Source organism: Anopheles arabiensis, chromosome X (genome assembly GCF_016920715.1).
Source record: "Anopheles arabiensis isolate DONGOLA chromosome X, AaraD3, whole genome shotgun sequence".
Taxonomy (NCBI): Eukaryota; Metazoa; Arthropoda; class Insecta; order Diptera; family Culicidae; genus Anopheles; species Anopheles arabiensis.
Window position 1 is genome coordinate 19,485,335 of NC_053519.1, and position 24,840 is coordinate 19,510,174.

Here is a 24,840-nt window from a genome sequence, read left to right on the forward strand (position 1 = left end):
ATCCGCGTTCTGCTCGATAAAATGCGGAACGATGGTAACTGAGAACGAGACAGATTCGGAGCGGGGAAGTGCAAAACTTCAAATTTCACACCCCACTGCCCATTTGATTGGCGTGCCGAATTGCCGGGGACGCGGGTGTGCGATGGGTTGGAATAATTTGCCGGATTTCCAGGGCGGGCGAAACCCCTGTCCGAATCCCGAAACCATGATCACGGGGAATCTACACCTGTGCCGAACGCGTTAATGGGATTTTGCTTTTCACTGTTTCTGCCCCTTCAACGGACACCTTTCTGTCGCATTTCAATAGACGATGCACACGCTTTGCGCTAGAGATGTGCATTTTTTATTGTAACTGCTAGAAATAAGGTGTAAAAGTGTGAAGTGTACCTAGAATAAAATGTGTAGCCTATATAATTTTTCAAGTTTATTTTAAGAATAACATGTTTTAGAATTTTAAGAAACGGTATTATACGTGCTACTAGTTACCTCAAGTACTCATTACGTTCCACTCAGCAGATCAGTTTATCGTAACTTGTAACTCGTTACTTTTTTGAATTAGTTGATTTTTTTTTTCTAAAAAAAAATATATATCTATATATCCTTGCTATCCTTGCTCGCAAAGCATAGCAAGTTGTCTCATTTTGGTTTTTTCTTGTCCTAAAAATTGCCATCTCTAAACACTTCTTTGTGGAAAAATAAAACCAATTTTGCAGGTGGTGCGTGAATGAAAACAGCCCGATAAAGATGGTAAAAGCCATTCTGCCGTCAGAATCGGGCCGCAGGTTTAAAGAGTTTCGTTGTTGGTCTGAAGCCTTCCGTTCGGGTGGCATTTTTGCACACCCTGTCATACTTAATGAGTCCATCGCACCCGCAGACATTTCAATTTTTGCTTCAAAATGCCCCACGTTGTGGCGGGAATTGATTACTAACTTGTCAGTGGATAATTAATTACTGGTGATACTGAAATTACGAGAACGCAGGAGAAGGTGAAAGAATGTAAGTGAGAGACCAAAAGCACATACGAGCGAACACGATAGCAGACCGAATCAACAATATACTGCTGACTTTTTTGAATGAAAAATTTGATTTTGGAACAAAATATTGAGTTCAGCGCACACTTAAGGCGTAATGCTTGAAAGAGATTATCAGAAAATTTTAAAATAATGTTCAACATCACGTGGTTGTGTAAAATAATCGCATTGGTTGGTTTTGTTTTGGTTCAGTTTCTGATCCATTTTATTTCTTTTATTAAATTTTATTTTATTTCTCACATGAGTTATTATAATGCTCCATTTAGAGCCACTGCCACAAACACACATACAAACACGCACACATTCGCGCCCAGTCCTTTTCGCCTCCAACATTGCATGCGCCTTCGCTCCCAGCGTAGCGTTTGATCGTTGATCAACGATGCACACGTACATCGTGCCAACATCGTTCTCCTTTCTTATCCCTTTCTTTGTTTTTGGTTTTCTCACTCTACTCGGAGTTGCAGTGCAGGAGCTTGACAATGCTCACCGCTAGCGAGCAGCTCACGGTAAACCAGGATCCCGGGTATGTGCATGGTTTGCCGGAGTGCGCCACAAAAACGTGAGACGACAGAACAGCCGTTGAAAGGAGAACAACTCGGGACGATGTGATGTATACGGCTGGGGGATTGAAGGAGGGAGATTTTGTTTAAAAGACGAGGAGAGAGTGTGAGAAGAAGGGCTATGAAGAAGGGTCCGTTGGAACTTAGGAAAGGGAAAGAATCGCTAACATTCGAAATAGCAACTACATCCGCTACTCCGCTACTCAGCTCGATCTCGCTAGCTCATATACTCCCCTTCTTCGTTCTCGGATTCTCGTTTAGCCTACAGCGTGTGTTTGCGTGTGTGCGGTGTTTACTGCCGTGTAGTGTAGCTTGTTCTGTCCTGTCCGGTATGCGCAGTTCGCGCTAGGCGGTTGCTTCCATTTGTTAAAGGTGGCTTGTCCGTGTATGTTTGCATGTACGTGTAGAAATATAGTTATGAGTGCGCATGTGTCTGTGGTTCATTATATGTGTGTATCGGTGTGTGTATTTCTGTTGCTGCCTGATCTATGCTCTTTCGTATGCAATCTGTTAACAAATAATACCGTCATTTCTGATACTGTTATTTTTTCTTCGATTTTCTCGTGCTTTTCTGAACTGTTTACGCGTGTACGCCTTACGGTATACACCGCACATATATATGTATATATTTGTAATTTATATTCAATGTACTCTGCTCTTCGCTCTCCATCCCTTTACCTCTTTCTGTTGTGCTTTTTTTTAGTAGAAATAGGGAACTTTTAGAAATCGTTTATGCAAAACAACGAAACCAACACAAAATAAATATAAATACACAACATCTCGTTCGTCCGTTTATCCTTTCATGTGTCAAGATTGTTAGTGATTATGCATGATTGTGTTTTTAAAAAGATTCTCGCTCTGTCGCTCGCTCTCTCTTTTTTGCTCTTAGCTGGAGAGTTTTTTTTAGTATTTTTTTTTAAGTTACTGCGAAAGAAGTAACATTTTTCCCATTTTCCTCCATCCTCTACTACGTACTAGTTAGCCGCGGACAGACGCCCGGTAGCTCGCGGTTCTCCGCGTATAAACCGAACCTGCGCTCGGCTCTTATCATGCCATTATACTCTGCGTGCTGCATACTTAGATTTCATACCTCGTGCAAACCGTCGAGAGCGTATTCGCTTTATTGATCACCTTATCATGGGTACGTTCTGCTCACCATCCTTCTGCTTTTTTTCTGATTCTCAAGTAAGCGGATATGGGAAATGGGGAAATTTGTGCTGGCCAGCCGTTGGATGGGAGAAGGGTAGGGGAGGAAAAGTTATTCAACTGTCGGATAAAGGAGCAGAATAGGGAGTGTCAGCAAGCCTTCTAGCATACTGGTCGGGCACGGCGTGGCTCCGTCTTAGTGCAGCGTCGAGTACAGCGGTTTCGTCTCCGGTTCGTACTCCATCTCCTGCGGGAACACTACCTGGCTCGGTTTGTCCTTGAGGTACAGTCCATAGCGCGATGGGTATCTGTAACGAGCGTGTGCCAGCGCCAGAAAAGCAATAAAAAATAAATATAAAATAGTTAAGCTTCTCTATTCGTTATTAAATGAGTCTGTGTGTTATTACAAGTGTGTATCTTTCTCTCTCTCTCTCCTGCTCTCTATCATACTCCCTCTTTCTTTCTTGCTCATTTCCGTAAAGCATTTACGAGCCTTCGGTGACATTTCGAAACGGCATCCGATGACAGCGTTCCCTTGCAGGCCGAATGGTCTCACTGAGAGCTCTGAGGGGGATGCTGTGCTTCATGTATAATGTACCCCCCAGTCGCAGTAAAATGTGCCGAGCGCACACTTTAAACCACGATTCAATTCACTTGCAGTGCAGATGAGGTATGATAAGGGCTATCTTAGGCGTGGAAAAACTTGCCCTTGCTTGTTTGCCGTGCGCTCAATTCAAACTTTTCTCAACATGTCGGATGGGCCACGACAACTTGGGAATGCTCTCCTTTGAAGACGGGTATTATCATATTCTTCATAAACCGCTTGGTTCGTTATGATATCTCGTGATAGTAGGGATGGCGAGGACGTAGGTGACCAAGTTTATGTAAATTGTATAATTTTATGTAGTTGTTTGAAGGAAAAGCCATTCATCTTTTAATCGTGGCGTCTGATTTTTCTGCATTTAGGGGTTCCTCTCCCTATAAATAAGTGCGGCTCCATCGGTTCAAGCAGAATCGCTTTATGACCACTCTTGCCATGTCGCCACTCTCACAGTGCCATGATGCTAATCGCTGGTGAAGCTCAGTGAGCGATCCAATATCCTTTCCCGGGACGGATCATGTCGGTCCCAAGGGGAGGAGTAAAAGCGAACACCAACAGCGCACTGAATATTTTCAACACTCAGCATTCTTCTTCGTATTTTCGACTGCAAAAATGCGTCCCACTCCACCCTAAACCACCCAACCACTGGGGGGCATCCCAAACCGTCGGACCAAACTTCATGTCGGTACAATTTACACTTTAAGCTCATCGTGAAAGGCCACCAGTTTTTACTTTTTATTCTCTTTTGCCACTGCACACAGCCTTCCCCTAACAGTCCCGTCGTTCATTTTTTACGTGACCAAGTGAAACTATTCCAACGTGAAGCACCGTGCAGTACTATACGTGGTAGTACGGCGAAAGATTTCCAGCCATTTCCTCCCACTTGGAAGGAGGCAAAAGAACAAAAAAAAACAAAAAAAAACAAAATCCTACCAACGCGGCAGTGAGGTACCCGCAAGCCGCTGGTGTTTTTTTTAACTGTCTAGGCATTTGGGCCGGGTAGCGTTTGCCTTGCCGTGTTCGAGTTTTTGTTTTGTATTTTTCCCGGAGAGGGTCGTGGTGCTATCGGAAGCATTGTAGTGTATGGCGTGTGCTGAATTGAATTAAATTGTCCCCACTCGCAAGTTGGAAATGAACAGAGGTTTTATTTCGGGGGCTGCATTGTTATTGTCAATTATGTACTGGAAAACCGTTCTTGGCAAGCGCGAGCTGGTGGTGCATTTTTCTCGGGAAAACAATGTACGATGGTAGCCTCTGTGCTATTCTGGGCTTTCATTTCCCTTTTTCTTGGGTAAAAGCTTTTGTTTTAGCACAAACGATTCATAGGAAACATGAAAATGGCATAATTTTAGGCGCTCAGGTTATACCGATTGCCTACAAGCTAGGCAATCCATTCATGCGCCTAGAGTTAGGCAATTTTTTTCCTCAGCAACGACAACTCAGAAATAGAGTTTTTAAACTGATTATTAGCTCATTTATCTAGTCCACCCCGTTCGCTGCAAAATTGCTTCCCAAAATTTAATTTAAAATTTTCGCATACAAATCCTGCTTTAATCTTGTAAATGGAACAGAACCCTACCTGCGGTCGATATCCCTCATCCGTTCCAAATGGTCAGCCCAGGCTTTCTCCGCATCGGCCAGTCTGTTTACGCTTGCTGTAACAAAAACGAAACGAAATAATGAGCATCAATGTAATAAGCCGCGCGACTGCCCACCATCGACATTGTGGAATCGAGAGCACGGAAAGCGGTCGGATTAATGTATGCAACAGAGGCGCTTCGTGATGGGAAATAGTAGCACTGCCGATCGTTTATTATCTGTGTTATTAATTTTCACCGTGTGTGTTTGACGCAAAATTACCGGCCCGAGTAGCACCGAGTGTTGAGATCGAAAGCTAGGGTGTGTAATTACATCCGGCCGCTTGCCGTGCTTGTGGACGGTAAATCATGTGAAATTAGATGAATCTTCACGAGTCAAAAAATCAATAGTGCGCGTTTTTGAGGGCAAACTTTTGCACCCTGCCCTGGGAGATGAGTTTATTTAGTGCACGATCCTGAGTCTCAGCTGGACGCGCATTGCGGTTGTTGGAAAACTAAATGAATAGCTAAATTGTAAAATCGAAAAAAAACGGAACGGCCGTTTTCCATTTGCCACCGCCAAACAAATATAAATATTTAAAGCTTAGTAATTAGGAGGGTACGCTATAACTTCCATTTCCCTTACTCGCTCGATTTGCATATTAATCGGAAATGAAACTAGCTCTGTTAGCTTTCTCCCGTAGCAGGGACAGGGGTCTTGTTTTGCTTCCACCGTTTCCGTACTTACGTGCTCTCTGCGAACGCGTGTAGTGATGGTCGTAGATGGGACGGGGCGAGTAGCCATAGGTTTCGCGGTGAACCGGCAGGTAATGATAACCGGGCGAATTGATGCGACCGACAGCAGTGTCCGGTTCGTCGAACAGCAGAATCGGCCGCCGGTAGGCCGGAGTGTCGTGTGCACGAATATCATCAGATCCTAAAACACGGAGGAATACATTAAGACTCCCTTAAAAACGGATGGCTGAACGGCAGAACCAACTAGTCAAAAGCCCGTTTTGGCTAGTGGATTGCATACTGACAAAAGTGACGGGAAATTTCGAGAAAGGCGCCAAAAACTACACTCCACATAAATACTTACCCTTCAAGGATCTGATGTATGACTGCCAAAACTTGGCCTTTTTGTTTGGCGTCTCATTCATGCCAATCATAGCAAGATGGTTCTTGAACATTTTGGGATTGTGTTCTAGTCGAGTGTTTCGTTCGCTAAAAGGAAAAATGAACAGGAATAAGAGCAACAAGTGCACCCGGTGAGATAATTTGGCTTTAAAACCGAGAGCGAGGTTCATTTGCATAACAAGAAAATAATTTCTTCCTATTTTGCGTAAACCAGGCAAAGGTAGCAAAGGTAAGACCGACAACACTGTTGGTTCTATAATGGTAGTAGAATTGTATGTATAGAACGACTTTATCAGGCAAAACCCAACAACCACATAGTAGCGTCCCGACAGAAATGTGAATTCGTGTGTACAACTAATAATTGTTTAGTGCTTTACTCTCTCTTCTTATTTCTGGCCAGTACGATCCAACAATCAGTGTACAAACAGTAACAAAATGGGTTACGATTAATTTCACCTTTGGACCCGTCACTCCCGAACCGATTACCCATAGAAAAACTCAACAAGCGGGAATATTTAATTGTGCCAAGAAGTTCGTCACTGCTAGAGCCTTGACTGTAACACAACTGTAAAACTCTCACTCCAACAGGACGTGTCAACAATTAGCTTGATTGCCTAACCGGCCAACGGACAGATTGCATGGAACCGGGACAGTCGAGAGACGGAGATCGTTATCTTAATTAAAATAAGCTGATAGTGCTTTTCGCTCATTGTTCGTGCCGTGTTATATTCTAAGTAGCACACGATTTCACCCTAACCGACGAAAAGTCGCAACCATTTACCTTGGGCTCGATTTTTGCTTGAAACAGCGGTGGAACGCTTCTAAACGGTTGCGAAAACCATTAATCAATCATTCAAAGCCACGACTTGGCCCATCAATACTCCCAAACTTGCTGACCTTTCACCAAATGTTGAAGTAAGAGGCAGGAAAGAGGGAGAGCTAGAGAGCAGCGGCAAAATTAGCACAAAAAAATTCGGCACACCAAATCACATCGTTTGAGCCCAAGCGGTAAGCGCGGAAATGTATGAAATCGAGCGCTACAGCAACCGCAACGGGCGAAAGACTACCCGCCCGTTTTCAGTTTTAGATGTGTAATTGATTACACACCGCACACATTCTCTTCTCCCCTCCTCCTCCCTATCCATTTCTCCCCATTCCGTGGCGTCCAGTGCAGCCGATATATTATGCTGTGGAACATTTCACATTTCCCTCTTCACTCTCGTCCCTTGCATGCTTCTGCATTTCACTCCCAGCTGCAAAGGAAATCGCACCTCAAAATCGACACTGGTTGCCCATGGCAGGGCCGCTCTATTAAATTATTTTTCCACCGCACTTTATAGCGGTGCCCTAATACAACGCCCGGCGGGATGGCAGCTTCTAGATGCTCGGGCGCACGGTGCAAATGACGCGGCGACCGGCCCCAGCGGAAATAGGGTTCTTGAAGGAGCTGTTATAACCGTACCTAACTTTCGCTTATATTTAATGGTACGGTATGCATGTGTGTGTGTGTGTGTGTTTGTGGGTGTGCTTGCTAGAAACGTGAGCTGAATCCCGACAATCCAGCGGACGGGTAAAAATGTATGCTAGACCGGGGTGTTGGTGTTTAAGGAGCCAGCCAGCGCTGCAATTGACACGTTCATGATTGAAGTCATGTGTGAGACTTTGGCACCCACTTGGATGAGAAAAAAAAACTCTACGTGTACGGGTTGCACTTTTCCTACTGTTCATTTCATATCGCAAAACCACTGCAACTAATAAAACCACACACACACACACATGCATATGTATGGAGTTGCGAACAGAAATTAAGTAGTGTTTTACTTCTTGTTTCCTACGTACTCTTATCCCCATGCAGCAAGTACATTTCCTTTCATAGGTAGGATATCCGCCATTCAGAGGTAAAATCCTTCAAAATGATTGTTTTAACCACCCCTTCAGAGTAGCCGTTTGTGTCTAGCAAGGGCTATTGATCTCTCTTTCCTACACTCGCTGTACCTATGTACCAGTGCACATGGGAACGGTTTTGCAAAGTTGAATAATCGTTTCAACTCCTCACATGCGTACAGCGATGCTATCACGGAGCAGGTGAAACAACATTTCAACATCCACCCATTGCCATCGGTCTTGGAATCCTTAGATTGAAATTCCTGCTAAACTCCTATGGTAAAATATACATGAGTTCACACACATATACACACACATATACAAACATATACACACACACACATACACACAATTGTGATCAAAGCTGAAGGAAAGCAAGACTCCGGCTCTCGCTCCGGTTGGATGGTCTAAAAATAAAATCTCATCCAAACCGCGTGATGATCGCGATGCGGCTGCCGTGTGTTCACGGAATTGAGCGATGGCGGCGAAGGTTTTACTGACATTCTAAACCTGCCCCACTGAAATCATTAGTTCTCAACTAATGAAACTAGTGAAATAGCTGTTTATTTCATAACAAATTTAAATATAAACAAAGAAAAACAAGAACGTGACAAATGGCAGGACATACCGTCCCTACCCACAGAGAACTAACCAGATCAGTAAGGTAGTACCCAAACAATCAAATAATATTTCACACAATTGCACAAAAAAAAAACCAATCAAACTAGTACCACAATGCACCACAACTGGAATACAAAATCTCGCTCACTGGACACCGATGCGTTTGATTGTGATGGCCTGTGCGTGCGTGCCTGCGCTAATAACTACCTACTTGGCGTAGTGCAGCTGTAACCTGTGGGTAAAACCTACTTCAGCAAAGCTTAAACCGTTTCGGTCGAAGGATACGATCGTTGTCGCCGGAGCGTTCACTGCCAACTAGCGAGCCTGGGGGTCGCTCGCTACCGTACTACTCAGATCACTCGGACACAATCCCACCCACCCACATTCCCACACACATATGCACGATTCACTCGTTGGGCCCTCCCTCCATCTGCTTGAAAATATTTGCCACCTTGGTGCCGTGACCAGGATCCTCGCGCATCTCGGGCCAAATCCAAGGTTACGGAATGGAGGGGATAGACAAACGGTAAGCCTGTATGTGTAGGTGTGTTAGTTTATTCCAAACAGTAGACGGAGTCAGACATAACCCCATCCCCGCCCTTTTCCTCCACTTCACACGCTTTCCTCTACCACCTTCCATTGTAGAAATGGACAAGGAATAGTTGCGCAGTGGGCGAAAGAGATATTTATAGCCGTGCAGTGCAGCCGTGCAACCAAAAAAAAACCATGGATAGGAAATGGAAACGAGAAGCACACACACACACGTCAGGAATTTATGTTACTTTTCTCTTTCTCTAAATATCTCGTTCTCTCTCTCTCTATCTGTATCTGTATCTCTATCGCTCTGCTCAAGCACATACGCTTCAGGGTTAGACGAACCATTAAAAGACAATCGATTGTCTCGGAATGCCCTTTTGCGCGCATGGCGATGATCTCATTAATCCAATTTTAAAATTGATGGATTTTTCGTGCAGGATGTTAAAAGGGAAGAAGCGAGCACCAGTGCCGATGAAGATAAACGATCTTATCTTGGCCACAGTTGAAATAAGGAGACTAAAAACAAACCTGTGGCTCATCGCAAATTGCATTACCTAACCATTGTTTATGCCCGCTGTTTCAAAAAAAAAATATTTCACATCGTTTGGCTCAAAACTGCTCAAAGAGAACGTCATACAAACATCCCCTTAGACACACACCATTGCCTGACAGGCATGCAGCCCCGTTTGTGCTGGCGCAACTAATAGTGGTGCAAAATAGCACCTGGGATGTGCGCACGCTCGGCCTGCTCACGAGCTGACCGCTGCACCACTGCGGCCACAGGCCCGTGGGCAATCGGAAAATTAAACATAAAACCCGAAACACAATTCCCCATCGTGGGAGGAGTGGTTTAGGAGGAGCAAAAACTATTTTTGGACGGCTTTGTCCAGGGGCTTTTGCGTTCGGCTGTGGATCAAACATTCCAATCTGTGCACACACAGCCGACGTAGAGGAGGTTGATATATCAGCGCACGACTGTGTGCGTGAGTGTGCATCACAAGAGTTGTAGATGGGTAGATTGATGGCAGTCTGCGCAGTATACAGTCCCAGCGATCATGGCCGTCTTTGGTGTTGGAGTGCAAACGTATACGCTAGGTGCCCCGTCTCGAATTGACGTCCACTCCAATTATAGAGTGGGAACATCACTACACTTTTGTCAGAATGGCTTGCACAGGTTGATTGGAGCTCGCCAGGCAAGATGACACACATTTATGAGCCACCACGCATCTTAGCACATTGGTAACTACTCCAATGGTTCTGTGCGAATGTCACTTTGTTTTGTTGAGTGATTTTGGTGATCATATGATCCGTTCCAGAATTGCTGGCTCTGGATGCACACACACACACAGTAGACTGCATATCAGTGTTCGAGTACTACCGTACGTACCGTGCATTGCTCACACCAAGCACATCAAGTACACAATCAAAGAATGAAACGTAATCAAACAAAACAGCACAGTCCAGGCCCAGAAATATTCGCTTGCTTTCCCATACCAAGTTAGGATAAGGTTCACGCGTAATCTCGCTTTCTATCTCTCTCTACCTCTATGTCTCTCTATCTATCTCTCTCGCTCTCACTCTCTTCCTGTCTATTTCTCTATTTTTCTTTCTCTTCTTTACTTCGTTCCTGCCCTTGACTAGGTGTACAGATAATCTGTCAACACACTCACAGCAGGCACTTCGCACGGGGATGCGGTTAATCGAAAACAGGACGATGCTCCTCGGCACACTTTGACCACCGAACACGTAAGCACACACACACACACACACACACAACGGAAAGCGAACAAACGGAAGATGCGCTATCCTTACAGAGTCCGGAGGAGTTTGAGGATGGTGCTTTTTCGATCCTGCTTGGAACGATTCTATCGTAATACTGATCGTGATCGGATCTTGTCCCAGCGAGGAAAGGTGCCAGCCCGGCTGGGTCTCGGTCGGACCGCTCCAATAATTCCAACACCGTTGTCCGAACGGTTGAGAGGGAGAAGGAAATGGGAGAATGGGGCAGGAGTGGAGGAGTGGTTGGAGTAGGGAGGAAGGATGCTCGCGCTCGTGTAGCACGTTACAAACGATGTTCGTTCTTTGTTTGTTTTTTTTTTTTAAGAAAGTGTGTTAGTGTGTGCTCGATTTTAAGCCAGGTCTGGTAAAGGTGGCAGTATTGGTCGTGCTGGTGGTGGTTGGAAGTAGTTGAACCAAAATCTGAACCGATGCCAAATGGGTAGAAATAAAATTCATAATACAAATCATTTGCCCTGACACTGATTCTCTCTTTTCTTCCCTCTCTCCCTCTTTTCGTCTCTCCTTCTCTCTCTCTCTCTCTCTTTCTCTCTTGTTTCTCTTTCTATCTTACTCTATCTCTCTGTCATGGGTGAGGTGTGTTCGTTGCTATTTCTACACCCCTTTATCTATACACACTCTCTCTCTATATATCTCTAATTTCTCTGCTCTTAATGCGCGTCAGATTCGCTTGCTAGACCGCTTGGTCTGAAAAACAAACGCACCGAGAGTGAGATGCACTTTCGGCCTAGCGGGGATTTGTTACTTTTTCCTTCGTTCCCGCCTTACCTCGCAGACAGACTCGCTGTTTAACTTTTCGGACACGCGCGAGTAAGCAAAAATCTACAAAACTCATACATACTCACACACACACACACTAACACAGATACAATGTAACCGAAAGGGGCAGCGGATAAAGAACACATCTTTCACCGACAGGCTCTCTGGGCAGTGGAAACCGTGTGCAACCGTTAGTAAACTCATCCGTGCAGCAATCAAAAAGTATTGCACTGGTGCATCCTTGAGGAAGGGTTGTGTGTGTGTGTGTGTGTGTTGTTATCCCCTGTGTATAACCCCAGCTTGCGTATACAACCGATGAGTGGGGTTTGACCATCTCCTTTTGTGCAACAGCAGCAGTAGCAACAGCAAATGGAAGATATTATTTATACCTTCTAACATTTTATTCATCGCAGCTGCTCTATCTTTTGCCAACGCGCATTTTGCTCTCTGGTTTCTGTAGTGTAGGTGTGTGTTTTTAGTTGTGTTCTATTTTCAACACAAACCGCATATCGCTTTTGTTCACCAGAAGGGTCAATCGCGTATGGAGACGCCCGGTTGATGGAGGCGCCCGGTAGGGGTGGAAGCGCCCAGTTAACCCCATCAGAAGGTAGCCCATCTCAAAACACCGGTTGAGTAGAATCGCGTAGAGTACAACCGTGCTTTCCCGTACCAACTAAACAACCAGCACATACACACACGCGTGTGGTTGGGAAATTGACAGGTTAATTTTTCGTGCATTGCAAGCGCAACGCGGTGATGGATGGAGGACAAGGTCCGTTGTAAAAATGGGAATTAAATGGAGCTCGGGTGTATTTTTTGAGGTTGATGCTGTTGCTACGATTTAAGGTTATGCTTTGAACAATGAAAACGAGTGTTTCTAAACTTTATCAACATCTAGCACGAAACTTTATCATTTTATCGCGGCAAGGCTCTTGTTGGAAGCGTAATGAAACGGGAATGATGTAACAAAAGTTCATTACGTCTGAATTGGTATGAATAATTACTTCATATTTCGTTTACATTTAACGTAACATATTTTCTCGGGAATCATTACACATCAACACCTGACGTGATGTGGAGCAGTGATTTGTTTGTAGCAAAATTAGGAAAGTTAAATAAGAAACATAACATGATGACATTAATTATATGAACTACAAAACAATCCCGATACATGGTCCATTACAGGATTTTCCTGGGGATCTCATAGTTGTGGGACACTTACTTGACTCTTTATTATAAGAAGTGAATTTCATATGATGGAAATTGCACTCTATGTCACCCTTTTTGGACAAGCTCCTTGGAAAATCCTATTCGATTTGTCCAACAAGAATGCTATAGAGTCCAATTCCCATTACATTAGGTTGGTTTCACGCAAGTAAGAGTTAATAAACTGTCCCACAGTTATGCAAACTCCTGGAAAACCCTGTATTATGGAAGTACTATAACCTACACATTTTAGGGAAAACAAAAGGAGCATCTGTTTGATAACTGAAAGTACAAACATAGTTTCCACCAAAGGTCGATTGTATGCGAAATTATGCCACATCGTTCTTTAAACATGACGCAACAGTCAATCTCAAAGTTTAGTTTGTAAGTAAAAAAGCTTCCTTTGTGGATATAAAAGGCTCATATTTATTTCTACAACTCGATATGCTTAGTTATTCTAATCTATAATAAGGTATTTATTAAGATTTTTTAAATAAAATAATACTTCTGCAATACAATCTCCTCCCTCCTTCCCCCTCCCGAGTTGTCTACCTTACTCATCGTTACATGATGCCTCCCACATAGATGGCAACACGCACACCTGATGCTTGAAGCTGTACAGGGTGCCCGGTGCACACGGTAGCGCCAGTGGGGCCCAGGTGCCATTGATCCTCCGGCACTGGTAGAATTTGTCCGAAGATTCGTGCACCCAGAGTGTGTTCACCTCCTTGTACGTGCCGCACCGTGGCGCCGCACACCGCTGCTCATCCGGCAGCGCCGCACAGCCCTTCCAGTACACCGGCAACACGCACACCTGCTGCTTGTAGCTGAACAGCGTGCCAGGGGCACAGGGCATCAGCTGGAGGGCCCAACCACCGGTCGCCACACGCCGACACTGCTGGAAGTAGGCCGCGTCCGGGACGGCCCACAGTGTGTTCACCTCATCGTACGTCACGCACCGGGCCACCGGACACAGGCCATTGTCGAGCAGGATCGGTTCGACCGCTTCCTGGCTTGGGTTGACCACTAGCAAAAGCAACAAAATAATCGGGAGGACCATCTTCCATCGGCCCGCACGGCACCGCACTCACGCAAGTTTTAACTTCCATTTTTCCAACTGTTTTGCTCTTATATTGCTTCCTGCTTGCTTGCTAAATTCCATTGGAGCTGTAAAGACAAAAAAATGGCTTTGTCGGTGACTTTTTGACAACATTCATTTCATTCGTGTGCGCTTATCTCTCGAGCAATAGCGGGGGATGTTTTTTTAACAATCACACACGTGCACACACATACATGAACACGAACATCCGTAATCTATATAGAGCCAACAAAGACGCATGTAATTAAGCTGTACTGATGTTTGCTACGCTGTGGAGGCGCAATTAAACACATTGTTTTGCTTCACAGAACAACGTGCGCATTCAGACATGTGCAAACAGTATTTGATGATTGGTGGTTGACCAAAAATGATTTATCTCAAACTGGTAAGCGTTTAGAAAGCGAACTAGTGCAAGTTGTTTCAGAAGACTGCGAAAAGTTTCTGTTGTATTTAATCGCCGAGAAAAATTGTTGAAAGCATTATTGAAGCCCTAAAAAACGGTACAAAACGGTACAAAACAAACGGTACAAAACGGTGTGAACTGAGTACTAGCTAAGAAATAAACTTAAACATGCAAAGGTTACACAAGTATAGAGTTTGTTGACGTTCGAACTTGGGTCAGATAAAGCGAAGAGTAGGCATTCGAATGTTTAAACTCAACTGCACCGGTTTCTAGCCAAAATGTCAAAAGAATTTTTCGCTAGTATAGTTTTGGTTCATGGGAACCTGTACCGTTGAAATGGAACAATTGAAACAGACACGTTTCAGATACTACAGGTTGACTCAGATGATATTTAGCACATTCTAACAACAGGGGGGCGGTCCCGTGGTACAGTCATCAACTCGAACGACTCAATAACATGCCCGTCATGGGTTCAATCCTAGAATGGACCGTCCCCCCGTAGCAAAGTTTTACTATCCGGCTGCGTGGTAATGAATTAAGTCTTGAAAGCCTCTATAGGCCGACATGTTGGCGTAGGACTTTACGCCAAATAGAAGAAGAAGAACAACAACAGGACAAAAAAATTGAAACGAATGTCGAGACGGTATCCCTCATGGTTCCGAATTAAAAATTAAGTTTATTGAATAAAATTTTCTTCTAAAATGTACTTAAATGGTATATAGTATGGTATGATTGTATTACGTGTCTGTACACGCGTCGTTACTTGAGTGCATTTCTGTCTAATCTTGCACAATAGGTCTATTTTCTACAGGGTTTCTTTGGTCTATAGAAAGCGGTCCCGTATTACAATCATCTAATCCAGGGGTCTCCAAGCTTTTCAGTTCACGGGCCGCATTGCCTCACGAATAAAGTTATTGAGGGCCATTTGACGTTACTTTTAAAATGATCAAATATTGTTTTGATTTGAAAATACTTACTAAATATAATAAAATTCCACAACTTTTTTAATTGAATATTGATTATCGTCTTTCAAAAGTAAAAAAATAATGTTTGACTGATTAGTAAAATCTAAACTATTTATTTAAACCTTTACAAATCATCGCGGACCGCATTACACGCTCTTGAGGGCCATCGTGTGTTCAAACCTCATATGGACCACCCCCTCGAAGCAAGGACTATCCGGCTGTATGATACTAATATAATAAAACCAAATTATTAAAAGGAAGTACAATACGAGTCTGTTAACTTGTCAGATTTAAAGATTGCGTCATCCGCGTCCATCACATTATGTTCTTGTTTTTATTGGTTTTTGTTGTTTTTTCTTTGCGTAGGTGTGGACAATGATTGTGTTGAATGAAAACAACATTTCGATGTTTATAGAAATACTGATTTTTTTTTCGAAAGCCCCAGTAAAGCAATTGTTACAAAATGGTATAAAAAAGCTCCCGTGTATTTTAACCAACATGCCAGGCGAGTCACGTAAAAGTACGCCTCAGAGGCATGCTCAAATTTCTCAAACGCACTAGTGTTGTGTCATACGATTCATTTCACGACCCGACCCGGAGTCGGGTGCAAGCCAGTCGGAATCGATTCCGACCCGTGGGTGCAGTGGGTGCGCTAGGTCGGAGTCGGAATCAAATCCGACCCGCGGGTGCAATGAGTTCGGGTCGACCCGATAGATCAGTAGGTGCGAGAAAGCATAAGCGACTCCGACCCGTTGGTGCGACGAGTTCGGGTCGGGTCGGGTCAAGATAGGTTCAATCCGACCCGACCCGATCCGAACTCGCTGCACCAACGGGTCGGAGTCGCTTATGTTTTCTCGCACCTACCGGAGTCGTTGCACCCACTGAACCTACTTGTACCTTTCGGGTCGACCCGAACGACTCCGGGTCGCTTACGGATGGCTCCGACCCGATAGGTTCGGGTCGACCCGCCCATCACTAAAACGCACTCAAACGCTGCGTGGGATCAGTGCAGTGTTGTGTGCGTATGTGTTTTTGAGAATCTCGTGGAAGAAATATTTAGCACGAGTTAAACCGAAACCAACCTGGGCGCAACGCGTTCAAACGTTTTATGTAACTGCGCTTTAACCTTACCGGAACACACACACACACACACATATATATATATATATATATATATATATATATATATATATATATGTTTAATGTGGTGTGTTCTGAAAATAGCAATTCGACACTCGACACGAGTGCCGGAGCGAGTCGATCGCAAGGTATGTGTGATGCAGCGCGTCCAGCAAAGATCGTGCCTTCGGTGGGTCAGGGCCAGCGTACTGCCAACGCTGCTGCCGAAAAGGCCGTATGCTTTTAGTGTATGGGGTAAGTGTTAGAAATGGAAAGACTCACACATACTCAGGAAAAAAAAATACAGTCTTTGAGACTCAAGGATGGCATTAATTAGCTTGCTGCTCGTAGAAGCAGGTGCGTGCGGTGTGAACGCTATTTTTCCTTTCCACTTAAAGGTAGAAACTAATTTTAGAAAAAAAGGTACATTCAGTACAGGTTAAGATTTTTCACTGTTAAAGTTGAGTGGAAAACTTCAACGAATAAGTCAACGTATTCAACGTCAACGCTAGACACTAACACTGCCTTCGGAAGATCGAACACATTAAGGATAAACAAGCAAACAAACAAACACAGACACACACACATATAATATATATACATTGCAACAAAATGGCAACATTATGTCACACGTACACAAACAATCACGCAATAACGATTAATTGAAAATCAGTCGGAGAATCGACCACAATTTGAATTAATTGAGTTCTGCGACCACAACCATGGCATTTCTCAAAACGTTTTCGATTGCTTCTCGATGGACAATTGGGTTTAGATTTGATGCTAAATTTCAATCCTTTCTACTTTGCTTATGTTTTTACTCACTCACTCTGTGCCCGTTTGTAAGTATCCCATTTAAACACAGAGTAACACATATGTAACAGGCTACATCTTCGTATCGTTTAGTACATCTATTCCAATTATGGCCCTCGTTTAGGCACAATTGTTCTGCATGGAGTTGCTTGATTTGGAAATTCCAACAATACTGCGAATTCCAAGTAAAACCTAATGCTCCGTTAGTAAGAACAAAGTGTCATATCGACCAGTGCTCTCCAACATTCACAACTCAGCCTTGCATGTATGTTTTCCGCGGCCCACATACATTGAGGACATCGTCTTCTTCTTGATTGACAACGTTGTTCAAACCTTAAACATTACATAAAAACATATTTTATTGTTATTCTAGACATGTCTATTGAAAATATAATCTTGGTTGTGGAAAAAAAAAAAACAATATGTCTTGTACATTTTTCTTCTCAGCAGCTATTAGCAGTACTATGTTTGCCCATATTTTTGGACATACCATTCATCTCTGTCCATAATTAGCAGATGCTGTTTTGTCCCCTATCACCCCCCCCCTCTCTCTTTCTCCTCCTTCTCCTCCTTCTCCTCTTTCTCCTTCTCCTTCTTCTCATCCTTCTCCCATTCCTCCTCCTCCTCCTCTATTAATCCTATCAATATTTCACTTGTTGATTGGTCTACCGCACTTTTATTTTTATTTAAGATCAGCTTTTTGTTCGTAGCTACCCCTTATGCTCTGCTTTTGGGCGAAAGTTGTTTTGTGATCCTAAATTTCGCGAGCGAATTTAGTGCGTACCGTTGTGCGTTTTTCTGACAAGATTTGCCAAGAACACACAAAATCACAATCATCTTTTTTATGTTACTGCGATCGTTTATATTTTTTTCACCCCGTTAAAACGCACCTAAAATGCTGTTCCAAATAAAAACGACTACCAAAAAGCAAAGCTGGAGATTTCTTCGCTTTCTCCAGAAAGAAAAGAAACTGACTCAGACAGGTAAGGCAACCAGACGTGTGGAAAAATTACCGAAAAATCTTTTTCTTTGTCCTGGAGAGTTTTTTTGTGTTTTTTTACGCTCCACATCCGCAAACGTTGTAATATTAGAAGGATATTCATTTGCGAGCGGTCAAATAAAAAAGGATATAAAATTAAAGCCCTCGTTTAGGGAGCGGGTGCTGTGGGCCTGTGCAATGAACGTGGAGCAAGCGAATCTGCACGGTAATTGGCAGCTTGGCTGGTATGTTATAGCATGAACCTATATCCCTTGGAAAGCAACAGTGGAGTACAAAAAATGCACACAATAGTAAGCGAATAACCTTTCCTTCTTCTTTTTTAGACTATCGTTTTTTCTTTAGCACGCGGCGCACACTTGTTTGTTGTTAAACCGATCGCTCCTTACGGTCCAGAACACAGCATAAAACAGGCAATCGCGTGGGACAACGGACAACACTTCAATAAAGTGTTACAAGCAAAAACACGCGTATCAAAAGAAAAACAAAAAAAAAAACTAAATAAACACCAACGGGCAGCCAACTCTTTCTCCATTTTTTAGCCCGTTTCATGAGCACTGACTCTTTCTCAACACTGGGATAGTGTGATACTATATTGAAAGGGAATGCGAGACAAAGTCATGCTAAAGGGAAGCAGGAGGACGAATTTTTTTCTTGCAAGTGCCCCGAAAGGATTAAAGCATGTTGCTTCACGCTCGCAAAACCGGGCATGAGGGCATTTTTATGCCGCCGGGCGAAGCGTTCCGTAAGATTTCCTTCAAATAACGTTGGTGCAAATAAAAGTGAAAATACTCTAGAGCCGTTAGAAGAAGGGTATAAAAGAAGTGGAGAGGTGGTGGAGGAGGAGGAGGATGAGGAGGACGAGAAGAAGAAGAAAGAGAAAGAGGAGGAGGTGAAGGAAAAAGAAGAGTATGAGGAACAAGAGGAGAAGGAGAAGAAGAAGTAAAATTGGTGGAAAACAAAAGTTATCCGCCCCTTTATCTCTATTTCGTTTCGAGTAGGGTTTCCTCTGCTGAGCGCGATGCATTTGTTTATTGTAGCTTTTTGGTATTTTTGTTTCTTGCAAATATACACATACGGGCAGGACGATTTGGGATACACCCTCTCGCCAGGCACGAGGGAGGCAACAAAACACAAACCAAAAAATGGAAAATAATGCTGGTGCCAATAAATTATGCTGCCTAAATTACGTTCACCTCAATTTAACGGTTCAAGGTTTCCATCAGGGGCCGATCGGGTGGAATCCAAACCTTCAACCGACACGCTGGTATTACCAGCTAGCTATTTGTTTGCCATATTGAAAAGCAAGAGTAGAAGAACACGCTCAGTCCCGAAAATAAACACGCGGCCCTGGAGATGGTGTGATCGTGCCTTGGTTAGGGAGGAGCGGAGTGATCTCTCTGCTGTGATGATCGATGCGTGGGATTGGGGATGTTTTGATAAAGGTCACCGGATATGACCTTGGAGAGAACGGTGTGAGGTGTAAAAGACGTCGAAAGGTAAATTCAAGCTCCGAATGATTGCAAGAACATTTCTGATGGGTGACTCATTGTTGAATGTTGACGATGTGAAAGAATGTGGCTTTTTTTGTAGAAAAGAGCCGAGTGATTCACTCGACGTTAACATTGAGGAACACACTAAACCCGAACGATCTTCAAACATGCCTCTGGAGGACAAGAACAAATCAGCACTCAGTTCAAACTTCGATGTTCAATGTGGTGGGAGCAACTCTTGAAACAGAACAGCCACAGTGAACTGCACATATAAACCCGTACGACTGTAAAATAACCATTTCTAGGAACGAAACAGAGGCGTGCCTGGTTGGAGTACTTTCCGATGACTGAAATGGCTCATTTTAGTCCCCTTATCACGCTAATTGCTATGGACTATCGCCAGTTTAGTATCTTTAATAGTGGCACTAAATCTTCCCAATTATTTTCTTAGATAAGCACAATTACTGGCTATAAAATGTCTTTTGTCGAGTTGGAGCACAAGTAAATTCTAGCTTCTTTTTATTCTCAGACATCCTCACCGTCATCCGACTGAGTCTTTTTGGGTTTTTAATTGGTTGTCTGACTAAGCACTATTTTTAGTACAAGAGATGAGAAGCAATAACTTAACGGAAATGTTCCTAATTTATATAACACTCCTACGTGTTAGGTATTTTCAATGTTTTACTGAACGTCATCATTTCTGAAGTGAATAGAATTATAATACCGAGATGATCCGATGAGTTATTATAATAAACTTAACACCTTAAGATGATTTTTGGATTTCAATAAGGTATATCCGCATCAAATTAGACCTTAAATCTCTTTGTAGAACCTTCAAAAGTCTTGCAAATATCAGATCATTGACTTATACTAGAATTGCGACTTGCCGTAGAATAGTATAAACGGGATTATGTCATCTTATTGAAAAGGTTGCAACTTCAAACAACATTATAGGCAGCGATTTTTTTCAGAGAAATTATGTTTTTTACTGAGAATTAGGCAGACTAGACGGGATCCATGCACATTAGATACAGTACGGTGGTACAACTTTATCTACTGCGCTATTCCTCTTTATCTCGATATGACACGTGCCTTGAGGTACTGATAAACCTTGCAAAACAGTTGTTGTTTACAACTTTTCTGTTGCTTGTTTGTATTCTTTTTTAGAACATGACCTTTTCGTGCAGATATCCGTTTGGAAGCGGATCTGCCGCGTTGCTCTGGACCTCATGCACCGCTCCTTGATGCTGAACATTTTGTTTTCCAATAATTCAACCTCCGATGTACTACGCATGAACGTATAGTGTGTTCCAATATCCCTCTCCCGCCCCCAGATTATCCAGAAATAGGAAACGAAACGAGACAGTCCGTGGTTACGATCGTGCCATCGTGATCAACCCTGTGCGCGCACCCGTCGTTGCGATTGCGACTTAATTGTCTATTTATAGAGCAATGAACTCACTACGGCTGGTCGAACTTGCTAGTCGCACGATGAACTTAAGACGATGACGACGACAACGAACAGCGGCCGGACGCTACCAAGCGGTGCCCAAGCGTCCACGCGATGCGCGATGCAATATTTATTTCCCCGCCTATAAATCTGGCCACCAGTTCGTCAGTCACAAGCGAAAATAAACCGCCAGAACGCCCCGAACATTGACGTCAGATGGATCAGTTTAAACGCATGACGCGCGAGCAGATAAACAGGACGGCCCACTCACATCTGGTCGGTTTGCCCTTCGCTTTCCCTTTTCTTGCTCGTGTTTCCCTTTCTTTGTCATCCAGATGCCGCAAATTGCAATTGTAAGAAAAGAAGTTTTTTTTCATTGATTTTAAATTAAAGCCACACGTACACTTCGCTTGCTTTGTTTTGTTTATCTTCGTTCTGGGTGCTGCGTACCGTCATTTACATACCGATGACAGCCCCACGGAAAGAGTAAAAAACGAGAAGGCAGTAGAACGTCAGTTGCGTTTTAATTGTTGCACCAAGCGTATATTTTGCTAGCGTTGTCGGGGTTTCAAACACACATGCCAGTTTTTAAATACAGTAGATGCAGATTAGCATGTAGACTTTACCGCCACGCAAAGAACAATTGAGAGAAAGAATAAAGAAGAAGGGAAAGAATCAACCTGTACATTCCTGCCAGCCCGCTCCGGACTCGGATAATGTTAACCTCTATGATCGTAGAACGCAATTTGGCTCCTCTGACTCGTTCCTACTCATGTGCCGTGATTTCAACGCTGTCAGCGACGCTTTTGAGCCGAGGATATCGCCGACTGAGTTTAATGATCGTGTTTCTGTGCTAAACTCTGTCCCAGAGTACCGTACAATCGTCGAATCCGTAAACTCTTTTCAAATTTGTAACACTAGGTTTCGGATCCAAAACATCCTAATTCGAATCTGAAAATATATCGTGGCTTTCCAGTTCCAGAAACATTGTACTTTAACCTTCATTCTCTAAATTTGCCTGATTTGCCTTTATATACACAGTCCCATTTCATCAAAGATCTGTGAAAACGATCAACTTCCCTTCTCATATATCGACATCAGTGCTGCAAAATGTCATGAGCATCACGAGATTTTCACCAACGAAAACAATGAACATATCCGTAGTAGCTTGATGTTCATTGCTAATAGTAAATAAAAGTGCGTCATGACATGCTGAACAAGACATGTGAATTTTTAAGTCCAACGCGATACTCTGATTGACAAGCTTAGCTTAATGCCGGCGCAAGCATAATCATGATTTTTTCTGGCTGTGAACAGTGCTGCCAAATGCCACTGTTTCAGTCATCAACACTCATGACTGAAACGAAGCTCAAATCAGATCACGTACACAAAGGAGATGATCAGTGACTATACTCAATCAGTTCGAGAATCAATCACATGCTTGGTGAAATTTTGATTAGCACCCAACTCTTGGTCACTTACTTGGTCACGACATTTTTGTCGGTGATAAACACGACATTCTTGGAATATACTTGGCGGGAGGGCTCTAACAACAAAATGAGCATGCTTTCTTGCTCTATCTGTTTTTATTAACTGTCGGGTCAGACATGCTCATTTTGTTTCTTGGAACCACTCGCTCGCACCGCATATTACCCGTGACCATCGCGATGATCTCCGACTGAAAATGTTGCGACCAAGTGACTGAGCAAGAGTTGGTTGCACACAATGTCACCAAGCATGTGATGGTCGCACCAACTGTTTGAGGCTCGCCTCTGATCATCACAGTAAAGCTCGTGACGCTGAGATGATTTTGTTTCAGCCGGAATTTGTCATGACTATGTCAGTGACATTTTGCAAAACTGATCACAGCAAAAAAAAGTCATGACATAGTGACTGACCAAGCGATGGTCGCAAAAACATGTCATGAACATGTATTGGTCACACCAACCGTTCAGAGTATACCCTCTGATTATCACAATTGTGTACGGAACGCTGATATGGATTTTGTTTCAGTCAGATTTTTTTTATGACATTGACAGTGACATTTTGCAGCACTGATAAACACACACATATTATTTACAGCTGCTGGTCGTCTTCTGGATATCCGGATACCGCAAGTTGCTAAACAATCACGAAATGGAAATATATTATGGTACCAAGACAATCCCGGAGTTGATTGATCAATGCAAAGTAAAACACAAAAAGTTTCCAACCCAGTAATAGTACGCAAAAATTTTAAATACCTACTAATTTTGACGATTTTCAGAAAAAAAAATTACTGAAATGTATCCAGTAAATAGATCTACTGGAAATTAGTAAGAACATGACATTAATACTGAAATTTTGCAAAACTATCTATTATTGAAATGATTTAAATTAAAAAAAAACCTAAGCAAACATAGAAAATTTTCTGTGTACCTTTTGTTGGGTTCCAGGCCACTGTGGAATAAAAGTTAATGAAGACGCAGACAAGGCAGCAAATTATTGTTTGTACAAGAATATTCTTTATCAAAAAAAAACATTGTCAATTGGGCTGATCTTTAGGCCTGACAAAACGAATGGTGGAAACTAAAAGAAAATAAGTCTCGAATAGTTAAAAGTACTGCAATACCTTATGTTTTCAAAAACAACATCCTCCGGGAGGAAGCAATTCTTACTAGATTCCGAATTTTTAATAATAATATAAAACAAGTTTACAAATTTTCAAATGATCCCGAAAGTACTACCTTTGAAATACACAAGAAACAAATGTTTTCAATAAATCGTAGGTCTTTGGAGAGCTCAATTTTAATGCCAACGGTTGCCCTATCTTTAATTATTTACTCTCTTCAGAGTGACATAGACACCAGCCAGCAACAGGTACATATAACGGGCTCTACTACACAGAAGACGCAAATTTGTTTTTTTAGATTTGAATACCGGTAGTATTTTTACACTACATGGCCGAGGCGATTTCTTATGAATTAAAACCTAGGTATGATATTTGCTTTTAATTATTTTTATACTCGGCCTCAGCACCATTTTTCGATCGAAAACATTAAATAGGCGCTCGTGTTAAACTGACAGTATTATTAATTCTTTTATATCCCTACAAAAAGTCGATTCCCATCGAGTTCAGTATAAAGTGTGAGCAAACTATTTTTAAAAATAATTAATAAATTATTTTTTATCATCCAAAACATTGAAAAAAGCCAAAACTGTTACCAAATTGCTTTTCCATATTTTTTTTTTAATCAGCCTTGATTTATGGCATTTTTCTTAAATAAAAATGGCATTAAAATTATTAAAACTAAAAGAATTCTTCAAAGCAACATTTTTCACGTAGTCAAATTAATATTTATTACCATATGAGTATTTTCTACTGTTCTGATTTTCTACTATGAGTATTTTCTACTGTTCAAACTGTAGTATCCTATTTCAAAGCATACGTCCCAAAATAAAATGTCTTTTACGCTTTATTAGAAAATACAACATGTTTTTTTAATGCCAGTTGTATGAAGTAAACGTCGTACTACTTTTTCTGATGAACATAGTAAACTTAAAAAACCAGGAATATAAGTTATGCGTTTTTATTGCCTCAATCAGATTCAGTAGAAAGCAAAGATCAAGATGGAAAATCATAAAGTTTATATTTTCAAATGTAAA

At 42.6% G+C, this 24,840-nt stretch overlaps 2 protein-coding genes across 10 annotated transcripts in view; both read right to left on the reverse strand.

The window, feature by feature from the left end:
• Positions 1-1,203: 1,203 nt before the first annotated feature.
• LOC120905594 lies at positions 1,204-11,035 on the reverse strand. Of its 7 annotated transcripts, none has more exons than XM_040316537.1 (5): positions 10,907-11,035; positions 6,015-6,139; positions 5,664-5,852; positions 4,918-4,993; positions 1,204-3,045 (listed from the first exon to the last, which is right to left on the reverse strand). In XM_040316537.1, exons 2-5 carry the CDS (start codon positions 6,103-6,105, stop codon positions 2,934-2,936), a joined length of 468 nt encoding a protein of 155 aa, XP_040172471.1. In that variant the 5' UTR covers positions 6,106-6,139; positions 10,907-11,035; the 3' UTR covers positions 1,204-2,933. The 7 variants fall into 7 exon arrangements, with proteins under 7 accessions (XP_040172471.1, XP_040172470.1, XP_040172469.1 ...); XM_040316536.1 differs by having other exon boundaries at positions 10,765-10,976; XM_040316535.1 differs by lacking the exon at positions 10,907-11,035 and adding an exon at positions 8,807-8,938.
• A 2,209-nt stretch (positions 11,036-13,244) lies between these two features.
• LOC120906255 overlaps positions 13,245-24,840 on the reverse strand; it is a 29,393-nt gene continuing 17,797 nt past the window's right edge. For all 3 annotated transcript variants that reach the window (XM_040317793.1, XM_040317795.1, XM_040317794.1), the window contains one exon: positions 13,245-14,023. In XM_040317793.1, the coding sequence (XP_040173727.1) occupies positions 13,410-13,916 (507 nt within the window). In that variant the 5' untranslated portion in view covers positions 13,917-14,023 and the 3' untranslated portion in view covers positions 13,245-13,409. The remainder of the gene's footprint in view (positions 14,024-24,840) is intronic.

Bases quoted from the DNA above. Each gene is read 5' to 3' on its own strand.
- LOC120905594 (XM_040316537.1), bottom strand. From the start codon at position 6,105: ATGTTCAAGAACCATCTTGCTATGATTGGCATGAATGAGACGCCAAAC. The intron at 5,853-6,014 runs GTAAGTATTTAT...TCCGTGTTTTAG, and splicing joins ATACATCAGATCCTTGAAGG to GATCTGATGATATTCGTGCA. The intron at 3,046-4,917 runs GTAGGGTTCTGT...CGCTCGTTACAG, and splicing joins ATGAGGGATATCGACCGCAG to ATACCCATCGCGCTATGGAC.